Source organism: Nyctereutes procyonoides, unplaced genomic scaffold, assembly GCF_905146905.1.
Source record: "Nyctereutes procyonoides isolate TBG_1078 unplaced genomic scaffold, NYPRO_anot_genome, whole genome shotgun sequence".
In the NCBI taxonomy this organism is placed as follows: Eukaryota; Metazoa; Chordata; class Mammalia; order Carnivora; family Canidae; genus Nyctereutes; species Nyctereutes procyonoides.
In genome coordinates this window covers 112,378,140-112,390,940 of record NW_026575125.1, presented here as the reverse complement: position 1 = coordinate 112,390,940, position 12,801 = coordinate 112,378,140, and the positions used below count along the sequence as shown (strand labels likewise).

The window sequence follows — 12,801 nt, the reverse complement described above, 5'->3', positions numbered from 1 at the left end:
GTTGGAGAAACTGGAACCCAGGGGGAGCTATGACTTGTTCTCCTTACAGCTTTTTGGCTTTTCAAAGATCAGAAGCTCAGATCCTAGGACTCCTCATTATGAAACACTACCTGTAAGTTCTTACTTTGTATAAATCAGACTTTATGAGACAACCATGTTCTGACAAGAATGTGGTTTAATATGGTCTTGAACCCAAAGAATTTCTCTCTTATCTGGAACACTTAAGAAACAAACCAATTAAATCTACAGAGCCATAGGAAGAACTATGTGATAAGCTCCAGAAGAATTCATCATTCAAGCTTGTCAGGGAGTGCACTTTCTCTCAACTCAGAATCTCCCAATTCCAAAAGCCAATAACAAGGCAATCTCACAGCTCAGCAGTAAAGCTACTTTTAAATCTAGAATGAGATCATTGGGTTCAATAGACAGACTCAAGTATCACTTAAAATTGGGCCTGCTTGCATGTAATAAACTTGGGATCTTGGCTATGTGTTACCATAACTTCTCTGCCATCCTCATAGGGTGTGTCTTGTGTGTGTGTGTGTGTGTGTGTGTGTGTGTGTGCCTGCCTCTGAAAATGAGTTCTGAAAATGTTCCAAGTGAACATTTGTTTCAGACTTCCTGGAATAGCTAGAAATCCATTGTAATTATGCTTTGAACTTATATCCTCCAGTTTTCAACCTTTTCTTCATTGTTCACATGAAAGCCAGAGTCTTATTCATTTATTTATCAAGGAAATATTTACTGGAGAGTTACTATGTTCTGAAACACTGTGTCAGGTGTTAATGATGTGAAGATGAAAGGGGGTTGAGAAGCGAGGGACTTGGCCAAGGATTATCCATTCACCCATCCTGTCTGCCCAACAGTCACTCATGAGTTGGAAAGTACCCGATATTTCATGTTGAAGCCAACATTCTGTCAAGGTCAGATCTGTCCAAAAATGCCAGGTAACTGGATTTGACAGATAATTCGCTCAAATATTCCTTTTTAGGCAAAAAGGAACATTTTTTGCCTAAATAGAAAATAGCAAATAGAAAATAATGTTTGAAAATTAAATTAATAAAAATGATGTATACTAATTACCAAGTGGTTGCCCAGGGAAACATGGATCCAGGTGCATTTCCAGACCCCTTCTGGAATGACAACATCTATCTTGATGATCTTTTTTCAGTATCAATGGACACATCTGACTTGCTGATGACCTGCATTCAAAATAGGGAGCTATGCATTGCTTTCGTTCCCGTTCCCTTTCAAGTAATCTTTTTTTAAAAGATTGATTGATTGATTGATTGATTGATTTCAGAGAGAGAGAGAGGTGGGAGGGGCAGAAGGAGAGAGAGAGTCCCAAGCCGGATCCATGCTGAGCACTAAGTCTGATGGGAGGCTTGATCCCACAACCCTGAGACCAGGACCTGAGCTGAAACCAAAAGTTGGGTGCTCAACCGACTGTGCCACCCAGGCAATCTTTTTAAATGACCAGATAATCTAGTGTATCAAGCACCAGCTCTCATTCTTCAACAAAACCGTTCAAAATGAGGCTAGTCTAATTGTTTTAGCCATCTTGTGAAGGCTACACGAATATGCTGGATATATTCTGCATATAGCGACTTAATAATCTCAAGAAGGGGATGCTTTGTTCTCAATACCTTCCTGTTCACCACAGGAATCTCAAATCCTTTGTTAGGCTATACATTTGTGAATGCATTTCACAAATGCATGCAGCGTACCTGGCGATATATTCTGATGTTCAACCAAATACAAATAGCCAAAGAAGCCACTTTGCTATATATATATCACAATTACAGCAACAAATGCATCTTTCTCTCTCTCTCTCTCTCTCTCTCTCTCTCTCTCTCTCTCTCTCTCTCTCATTTTAACTCTAGTCTTTGCAAACATAGTGATAACATCTCCATGAATGAATTCATAGTTTCTATTCCTTGGATTTGCAAGTCAATCTGTCTTATAAATTTATCAGATTACTTTTGGTATTAGAATTTTTAAAGGATTTTATTTATTTAGTCATGAGAGACAGAGAGAGAAAGCGAGAGAGGCAGAGACACACAGGCAGAAGGAGAAGTAGGCTCCTGGCTCCCTGTGGGAAGCCTGACGTGAGACTCGATCCCAGGACCCCGGGACCATGACTTGAACCAAAGGCAGATGCTCAACCACTGAGCCACCCAGGTGCCCCTGGTATTGGAATTTTTATCATGAAAACCAGTTGGCTGTGGAGTGGGTGTGTGTGTGTGGTAGGTGTGTGTGGAAAATCAGTAGACTTTCAATTCCTGGAGAGACATCTCTGTTTGAACTGGTTTTTGTTACTCTTTTTACTTTTAATTTTTAAGTCTGATACTAACGTTCATGGAAAAGTATTAATATGTTTTAAAGAAACTCATTTTACCCTTAATATGTAAATTATAATCATATAAGGACTAGAAGACCTTAATTTGTAAACATTTGAACAGTTTATATCAAAGTTCCAGTAATACTTTGTCATTAATTCCACTTAAGACTCTAAAGAATTTTTCTAATTCAAAATGCTTTGTCATTAATTCCTCTTAAAATTGTAAAGAACTTTTCTAACTAATTCAAATGTGCTTTTCTAGTGAATATTTATTAACTGAAAGCTAAGTCTAGCATAAAATGCCTGTATAAACAGTTTGTCCAATAGAACACAATGTAATTGGTCACTTTTTCAGTATTTCAGTTGGCCAATTAACAGCCCAAACTATGACATTCAAGTTTTGAAACAGTGTCACTATTTGGCACAGAAGTCTACACGAGAGCTTGTTTCATTTGCCATTTATTCCAATAACTTGACAACAATTATTTGCAACTAAATCTAACAGTATTCGTACAAGTACTTTCAAGCTAAAATACTGCTAAAAAATTCCAAACGCACATGCAGTTCAATGTATTTACATAATACCATATTTATTATAAAACCTGTGACTTTAAGCACTTTATAGCATGTGAATTCAGGAGTCACTACCCTCTAAGAAAACATGGCCACATCTGAGAGAGGAGATGCTGCTGACAAGAGTCCTGTGTGCAATTGAGTTGAAACGGGCTGGCTACTTGGGCTGTTCAGGAATGCTACTGTGCCATCACAGAATCGCTCCATAGCTCAATTCACACAACACAGCAGCAAAATTTCAAGTATAAGCCCTTAGCAACCAAGAGACTGGTAACACAAGCAGCACTAGCAAAACACTCTTATTATGCAGGTAGGCTCTGTTTTAAGCAAAGTCGATATTGAAAATCCCAACATACAAAACAGATGAATTAGAGTGATTACTTGTACTATAAAATGGTTTTCTGCTTTATAAAAGGATTCACAAGTGTCCTCTAAGTGGCAGCTCCCCTAATGCATTTAAAATACAATTTGATTTACAAAACTTCAATTTACACGTGAGTTTTTGCACAACCATTGTGAGAAGCAAAGTACGCCTATATACAGTACTTAATTTTGTCTCTCAGGATTCCGGTAAGTGTCATGTTATCATTGTATTGGCAAACGATACTTAAGCCAAAATGTTACCTTTTAAAGCCACGGAAATATAAAGCAAATACTGCCTCTAAGACATGGATGTTCCAGAAAATGTTTACTACGTTTGTGATTTTGTATTTACAGTTTTGGGACTCATCTTTATAATGTAGATCTTTAGATAGCACGAGGATGTAGCTATCTTCAGGCCGTAATATTGGGCTGTATCCTGCAGAAGTTGGTTTTATTTTTGTGGGTTTCCCCGCCTTTTTAGCTGTGTGATTTTCAAGAGATGTTAATGGTGGTTATACTGTAGCTAGTCTATTTATGACTTATCACTCATACTTCATTGCACAGAATCACCTTTAAAAATCCAACTTCCTGCATTTCATTACTGTTCCCACTGTTGACTCTGGGTGATTGTCATTCAAATAAGGTTCTCCTCTATTAGCTGTAAGCTCCCTGCAGGGGGTGAGGGGTGAGGGTGGGGTAAGGGTCAAGGGGGTGGGGCATAGATCCTGTCTACAGTAACTCTGTGCCCCTTCAGCACACAGCATAGAGCCTGGCACCTAGGAAGCAAGCACTCAATAAATATGTATTGAACGAATGAATGAATGAAGAAATGATTGAATCGGGAGAATCGTCTGGAAAACTTTCTTCACTCTAGCATCCAATCCAGTATGTTTCTGGAATGTGTGCAATCAAAATGAATTTCTAGGATCTGAAAAATCACAGAACCTCTCTTGTTCCCTATATGGGTTTGTTTGTTTGTTTGTTTGTTTGTTTGGTAGAATGCATTAAAATATGGAGCCCTTGATGAAATATTTAGAAAAATTAAATAACCTTAGAGGTCAGAGGACAAAGCAGAGGAAATTGAAGCATCATTTCCTTACTCACCAGCTGCTGGCGGGAATGAAAAAGGCACACAGGTTGACCAAAGTCCAGAACCAAATCAAACTCTTGGCAATTGTGTCCAGACTGAGAAGCAGTTCTTTTGAGTGTTTCAATACAAACTTAGTCACAGGTATATTCAGAAATAGTGAAAGCAATTAAGAGCTAGAATCGAAGGAAATTACCATTTGCCATTTGTAGGGCCAGACATATAGATCTGTTCCAGGCAGGCCCAGGGGAGATCACATTCTGTTGGCTGGAACCATTTCGCTGTGCTGATGCTCATACCCATTACAGGTTGCATAGGAAATAAAAGAGAAATAGCAAAATCCAGCTGTAGGAGATAAAAACAAAATCCTAAAATAAAATAGCACTGGAGTGGATAAAGCAAAACAATATAGTCAGTGGGGATGCTAATAAGTTAATAAACGTAAAAGTGTTTGTGATTGCATTAGAAAATAAAGCTTCAAAGTATATGGTGTATGATGCCTTTAAATGAAATAGTCTGAACCACATTCAAACAATTTCATCTTAAAACCTAATACAAATGAAGTAAAAATCTAAGGAGCATGAGAATCTAGATTTACATCCTAACGATTAAGCGAGAGAGTTTATGAATCTGAGTTCTTCCAGGAGGCCTCTTTAAAATAATGTAACTAAATGAATATTAAGCTATCTCTATTTAAGATCAATGAATTGAATTTTCTATGGATAATGGAATGATTTTCCTTTCAGGTGAATAAGAACAAACACTGAAGTGTAATCACTACATCAGTAGTTCTAGTTAGATATATAGTTGAAACCTAAAAACTATCTTAACGGAATATGTATACTAATTTGCCTTTATAATCACTTCCCAAAATACCTACCTCTGTACTCTGTATTCTGTATTTATCATTGCACAAAATGAGAGCAGCCACAAGAGGATTTTTTGAAACTCTTATGTGTGTGTAGGTGTGTGTGTGTGTAGGTGTGTGTGTGTGTAGGTGTGTGTATATATATGTGTGTATATATGTATATGTATATATATACGTACATACATATACACACATACACATATGTGTATGTATATACTTCACTCAAAAAGGAGGTGGCTTTGCCAGGAGCTATCTCCAAGTTGAGTTAACATAATACTCTCTCTCCTCTTCTAAGAAATGTAAAAATCTCACTACATTAACTTTCCTGTAGATCATTTCAGGCCACCATTTTTTATTTTGATCTAATGGATTTGGATAGGAATTATGATCTCTAATCAAAGAGTGAACGTGTTAGCTTGTCACTGTAGATATTCAGAGATTTGGGGTTGGTAAAGGCATTTTTTTCCCCGAATGCCCTTTACATTGAAATATACATAATTGACTTCTATTGTTAAAAAACTATTTTGCACCAGTAGTTATTAATCCAAATAATTTGGACTTAAGTAATTTCTGATTGAGAGCCTATCACATGAATTGTTTATAGTGACAGACAATGTACTATTAGTCATTTTAAAGCTTTAAAAGTAAGTTATCAGGATCCACTTCAATCTCCACATGATAATAAAGGATTATTATGTGCAGTAACCTATTTATGAAAAGGAAACAGTGTGCTTCTTTCAGACGCCATCAATTGCTTTAATAAGGAATTGAAAAGCTGGACTACTTTATATGCAGATCACCATCCCAGTTGCATAAGGATTTACAATAGACAAAACAAAACTATTTTTTGTTGTAAAGAAGGGCTGTTTGTTTAAACTGCACAATAATGTTTGCATCTAAAAATTCTTTACAGGCTAATAAGGCTTCATAAATGTTATATAGACTTGGTTAGTTAAAATCATTCTAATACTAAGACCAAAACGAAAGGCTTGCTTGAGTTGACAAGGAAAAATTCAAGTAGCACATGCCTCAAGAAGGCAGAAGAGAAAAGATGCTTACTTTCTTGGTTTAGGTACTTTTCAATTGATTTGGAGATGCAAATAGTACATGATCTGATAGCACCCCATTAACGCTTCAATAAATGTAAGAGGAAAATGCTGCTTTCTTTGAAAATGTGAAAATTGAGGATTCTGAATCTAATCTTTAATGCTAAAAGAAATAGAAAGTGATGTACACATTTGTCTCTGTTGCCTTGAATTTGCAGAGAACTTACTTGGGATGTTTTAATCTCACCTTTGAAGTGTTCCTTCAAGGTATTTAATGGCTCATATGTCTTTATTAAATGAGGTGTGTGGCGGCCTCTACTGGTGTGAGTTTATAGAAAATGTTTCAGTAGGCAGAAAAAATATTAATTTCAATTAAAAAGTTAGAAATACAGACTCTTTCATTTAAATATATAAAAATATCTAATTTAATGCAGAAAAAATATATTACAAGTTGTGTAATGCACTCTTAATTAGGAAAATAATCTAAAATACTGACCATGTTAGTGTAAAATAATGATTTACGGAAGGGCATTAATTGTTCAATTCACTCTGATATTGGGTTAAATATATTTTATTAATGAATTACTAATCCCGACCGAGGCAGTTTCTTACCTCTAGTCCACTGTTAAATCCCCTTAGTTGACTTAAATAAAATCACTTAGAACAAACCCAGAGGAAAGGAAATATTTTACAGTTAAATCTCTAAAGTCCTACAACTAGAATCATTTGATGACAGGCTGGTTTCTATAACTCAAGCAAACTGTACGTTGACTTAATATAGCTGACATTTTTATCTATTTTACAGTGTTTTTAATTTCAAAAATACAACACATTAAAATATGTTCAATTTATCAAAGCTAAAAGCAACATTTAAGTAATGTACTTAAAGTGCAAAGGCACTTTAACACAAAGAAGTGATGCCTAGTGGCTATACTTGGTAACTGAAGACGGAAATACCATATATCATTATTTACAAAAGAATTTATAGTCTCAAAAGATCTTTGGAGATCTTCTACAAAATACACTAAATATCCATTTTTACGTGAAAAGTTTGCTTACTCTTTCTTCATTCACTATAATCGCCTCTTCCCATTCCCACACTGGAAAAATAAAAGAAGAAAAAAGGAACAAAACCATAAACAAAATATATGAAAAAATGCACTGTAGAAACATTCATGTTCAATGATGATTCCTAAGGAGAGAAGGGGTGGGGAAGGTGGGGTGGAGGGAGCAAGAGAGAAATAACTTAAAGGAAAACTTGGAAAAGCAGTATCATTGCTTCACCCCATCCCCCAAACATTTTCAAAGTCCCCCATTGATGCTGAGAGAGGGAGAACACAAACACACACAAAAGCAAATGTAGTGCCTCCAACAGTTTGGAGCAGCATCCTTGGATGCCATAGGGTTGTAAGTGGTTTCCCTTCACAGCTGACTGATTGCAGTTTGTTTCTCCAGAACTTCGAGGTAGTCTGGTTCTGATTGCGGCTTAGCTTGCAGTAAAGGGTGGTCGGGTTTTGACTGTCCCACAAAGCATTTCCTGGGAGTTCCGTATAAAACGGTTTTATTGATTCTGTCCTGGTTTTGGCGTCGAGATTCATAGGAAGGGGCGAACTGCCTTTTAGGTAAGGTACAAAAGTTATAGTGGACCAGTCCTGCACTGGGAAGTTCCTTGACTCGCTCAGCAATATTCTGATACAGCAGCTCGGGCTCTCTCGGCGTGGCTTGCTTTTCGAGCAACTCGGTGGCACTTATAGTGTAAGCGAGCGTGGCTGGCTCTTCTTTCTTCTCCTCCAGGTTGCCGTAGCTGAATTCTTGCAGGTTTCGGTAATAGGCTACTGGGTCTCCTTCCTTCTGCATGTAGATGGGGTTTTGGCACATCTGCCCCACAGGCGGGGGGATATAGTTATAGACGTGGCCATCTGTCTTGTCCTGAGTCTCAGTGTTGTAAGACCCATACTGTAACTGGAAGGAACTTACGTCTAAGTTGTTGGCACTCCTCGGAACGCTTGGCACCCCCTTTCTGCGTTTCAGGACAAAGACAAATAAGCCAGCCCCGAAACAGACTGATAAGATAAAGACGACAAGCAATCCTAAAATTAAGACAGAGAGAGGAACTTCAGTGTGTAGTTCTGGGTAGGAACTGGGAGACACGGTAAGCGACCGAGGGGTGTCTGTGTTGTGATTCATGGACAGAACGGTTCCGTCTGACAAGTTAGGGCTGTCTGGACAAATTGCTTCCCTCCCCAGAAACTTCAGTATCTCCCCTGCATGCTTCGCGGGAGATTCACAGGTCACCTCATTGATGATGACGGGGGAGTTGGCATGTTCTGTCCAGTCCTTGAGGCCCATGATGTCGCAGGTGCAGTCCCAGGGGTTCTCTTGCAGATCTATCTGAATAAAAGCTGGAAGCTGGTCCAGAACCCCTTTCACAGGCAGGTGAGAAAAATGGTTGTTTCTCAGGTTCAGCCTAGTCAGGGCTGTTCCCCCAAATATATTATCGGGCAGGGACCGCAGCAGGTTGTTATTGAGAAACAGTAGCTGTAGGTTAATCAAAGCATCAAAGGTCAGTGGTTTAATTTCCTTAATGACATTATACTCTAAATAGAGATACTGCAAGCTCTGCAGTCCATCAAACATGGAAGGATACAGCACTTCAAGGTAATTGCCATTCAGATAAAGTCTGCGTAGGCTGGTCAGGTTTGTGAAGGCACCTTCCTGAATGACTGCAATCCTGTTGTTTCCTAGATGCAACAAATCCAAAGAACTGTATTCTAAGAGGTCGTTCCTGTAGACAGTTTGGAGATAGTTCCCTGTCAGGTAGAGCTTCTTTGGACTGGTGGGTTTGGGCTGCAGGTCGGAGATGTTCGTGAACTTCCTTTCTTGACAATTTACATTTAGACCATTGTCTGAGCTCTGAGAGGTGCAGACGCAGCTACTGGGGCAGGTGAGAGGTACAGGGGACTTGGTCTGGTACACCATGATCGGTCCAAAGCTCTGCCTGTCCTTTGACACGGTGACCCGGGGAGTTGGGCGATTTCTCATTTTGGGTGGCCGGCTGGCTTTGGGAGCCCTGGTTGGGTTGAGAGCAGGATTCATTGTAGGCAACAGCCTCTGGACATGCGTGTCAGCGTGGCCGCCCCTCTGACTGGAGTCACCAGTGCTTTTTCTGGGACAGAGATCTTGCCTGGTCAGTTGGGTCACATCTTTCCCATGCAATCTAAAGGGAGTTTCACAGACAATCTCCCCGACAAAAACAGTTATGGTGTCCAGCCAGGCTTTGAGAGGAAGCAAGTCACAGGTGCAATTCCATGGGTTTTCCTCCAGCTGAATCTCCATGATCCCTCCTATATGCTCCAGGACACCCGCGAAAGGCATCACTTTCAGCCTGTTCCCTCTCAGGTCTAAGTGGGTCAGCAGGACAAAGCGGAACACATTGCTGGGCAGCGACAGCAGAAGGTTGTCATTCAGGATGAGCACTTTGAGCTTATTCAGTTTGCTGAACGCCCCTGCCTCGATGGCACTGATGTAATTGTAGTCGGCCTGGAGGTACTCGAGGTTCTCCAGGCCGAGGAAGGTGTCTTCCCTCAGCACCTCGAGCTTGTTGTTGTTGAGGTGCAGTCTCTTGAGGGTTTTGAGGCCGCTGAACGCCCCAGTGCGGATCTCCTGCAGCCCGTTGTTGCCCAGGTGGAGAGTCACCGCGTTGGAGTAATTGACGAACTCGTTAGGGTACAGTCTGGTCAGGAGGTTTCCATTGAGGAAAAGCTGGTAGATTCGATACTGGGGGGGCTGGAGCAGGCTGACAGTTGTAAATCCTTTGTTTTCGCAGTTAATATTCAGTACGTTTTCCTTCTCTTCGCACAGGCAGCGGATCTTGCAAATGTCTTTGGCAGTTTTGCGGCTCTCCGTCTGTAAGATCCCGGCCACGGTTAACACACTGAGGAACCAAACGCCGCTCAGCATCTTTAGGCACCGTCGGTGTCAGTTCAGGTACCTACAGGCAAACCTTGGGGAAGGGTGCCGGAGAGAGCAGGATGCGGGGGAGAAAGAAACAAGGAAGCCCGATTAAAATGGCAAAGCAAGGGGGCGGAGTGGGAGGCACGGAGAATGCGGGGAGTGGGCAACACGGCACAATGAAATCACTGCATTTCTCCAAGCGGTTTCTCTTCTCCTCGCCCTCCACCTCCCACCCCCCACGCCCCCCACCCCGCCGCCGGCCCCCGCCGGCCCACCCACACGCGCGTCCCAGAGCACACATGCTTGCACCTGATTTCCCGGCGGGTCGCAGCCAGCCGCGGAGTCATTAGTAATCGAGTTGTCCTACTAAATCCAGCCCATCACCTCCTCCCCTGGGGTATCTTGAAGAGATCTCGGGCGGCTCGCCCGTCTTAGGCTCGCAGCAGAAATCGCTTTACTTTTTTTTTTTTTAACTGCGCAAAAAGGGGGTGGGAAAATCAGGGGACTGGCGGTGGGGGAGGGAAAGAGGATGGAAGAGCAAAGACAGAGCGGGGTGGGGGTTACTCACACATCAGGAGAAGACGGGACCCCTCTCCTCCGCAGTCCGCCAGTAGTTTAGCATCTTCGGGAAGAGAAGAAGAGCAAGGTAAAAGAAGACGCCGCTTCCCGGGGGGCTGCCCTGCTTTCTGCCGCCGGATCTAATTTGGCTGGGGGAGTGCGCAGAAATTGGAAATCTGGCAGGCCGCAGGGGAGGAGAGGAGGGCCGCAGCGGCGGGGGGCTGAGTCGTTGGGGACCCGGGGGTGCGATAGCGTAGGGAGGTCGGGGAGCCGGCCGGCCCGGACGGCGGGCGGCGGAGGCAGCGGCAGCGGCGGCCGAGCCTGGGCGCGCGCTTCCAATCCGGTGGCGGCGGCGGCAGTGCGCCTAGCAGTTTGAATTTGAGAGGTTTTGTAGGCTCCCCCGGACAGGGCTAGGGTGACGTCACGCGGGGAGGGGGGCAGGCGGTGGATCGAGGGCGCGCGGTGGGGGAGGGAGGGGCAGATGCTTCCCTTCCCCGCGAGTGGCTTCGCAAAGCACAAATCCGGGCTGCGTCAGTTGATTCTGAACTACTCCACCTCCAACCGGGCGGGCGGTGAGCGGCTGGCGAAGCTCCTGGAGAGGGATTCTCCAGGAGGGGCCCCGCTGAGGGGCCGGGACCGCTGGGACTCCTGGGCCTCTGGCCCCTTCTAGTGGTGTCTCCCACCTGCCACTCCCTCCTGGCCCTTCCAGTGGGGTCTCATTCCACATGCCCAAGCAGAGATCCAGATCTCCCCAGTGCGAGGTGTGTGTGTGTGTGTGTGTGCGTGCACGCACACGCGTGTGTGTAGGAGATGTGCCTCTTTGCTACAGGACTGGGGCCCGCCTGCCAGCCTCCAAGCTCTGGGCTCTGATGCTCTGGGTGCTGGGTAGGGTGTGTGCCGGCTCTGGAGTGTCTGTGTAGGAGGTCGAAAAGGGGATTTGTGCTTTACATACAGAGCTTTGTTTCAGTACTGAGAAAATTGCTTTCCGGGTGGTGACTGGCCAAACAGATATCTGCTTGGATTCTGAAAAGCCAGCTCAACGTTAGAGGAAAACGACAACAAAACCCTTCTCTCCCTAAGGTTGATAGTTAGCCGGATAATGAAGTTTGAACGTGTGCTTTTTGCCTGCAGGAAGGAGGAGTGGGTGTCAGAGAGGCACTGCCAGGCGGAGCCTCACTTGGCTGGGTGTGGGTGCCCAGGAGTGGGAGCACACGGAGGGGGCCTAAGCCTCCAGGCAGCAAGGGCAGGGGAGCTAGCACAGAAGGCAGGAAGACTGGCTCCCGAGAAAGACGAGAGATGGAAGAGGTCTTGGCCTGACATCCAGTAGACCTGGGTTCTGATCTAGCTCTGCTGCCAGGTATGTCCCTTCTTTCTGGATCTTCCCATCATCGCTGTTGGCAAAAGGGGATGGGCTGTATGGGCCCTTCCAGCTCTAACATTCTATTGGATTCAGATAACCCTTTCAGAGCCTTAGTAACTGCCAGGTGTTGGGTTATGGCCTTCATTATCTCCCTTCTCCTGCATTAGGTTAAGGTCCCCTGGAACCAGGTGTGTCCCCTGTGTGGAGTCCATTTGCAAATGTGAATGTCTGCTGTTGCCTGGAAGGGCCAGGGGCAGCCTCTTGTGAGGCAGGAAAAGGAGGCAGTGGAAGAGAGGGGGTGAAGGAATTGGCCGGGGATGCGCCTGTCCCATAACATACTTACACTTGCTTTCCCCGCCTCTTCAGTCCCAGCCTGCTTCAGACAGAGTTGACACAGGGTCCCCTTGCAGGGCCAGCTTTGGAATAGAGACAATCCCACTGGCAAAAGGAGCCGCCTGAGGTTGGAGAGCAACCCCCCCCCCCCCGCTTCTCCCCTTCCTGCCTCCAGGTTAGGCTCAGGACCACACCAGCTCTTGGCTCCTTCCTCCCCCAGAAGGGCTCTGATAGTTTATAGACTTGGACGCTAAGGCAACCTGTGGCTCTGGCAGTTTCCTCCAGAATGTTTCTCAGGCTTTCACCTTTCCCCTCTCC

At 43.7% G+C, this 12,801-nt stretch overlaps 1 protein-coding gene across 1 annotated transcript; it reads right to left on the bottom strand.

The window, feature by feature from the left end:
- Nucleotides 1–6,805: 6,805 nt before the first annotated feature.
- Nucleotides 6,806–10,570, bottom strand: SLITRK2 (SLIT and NTRK like family member 2). Its single transcript, XM_055338386.1, has 2 exons — nt 10,542–10,570; nt 6,806–10,281 (listed from the first exon to the last, which is right to left on the bottom strand). Exon 2 carries the CDS (start codon nt 10,236–10,238, stop codon nt 7,701–7,703), a length of 2,538 nt encoding a protein of 845 aa, XP_055194361.1. The 5' UTR covers nt 10,239–10,281; nt 10,542–10,570; the 3' UTR covers nt 6,806–7,700.
- Between the last annotated feature and the right edge of the window lie 2,231 nt (nt 10,571–12,801).

Coding starts and splice junctions, on each gene's coding strand:
- SLITRK2 (XM_055338386.1), bottom strand. CDS start 10,238: ATGCTGAGCGGCGTTTGGTTCCTCAGTGTGTTAACCGTGGCCGGGATC.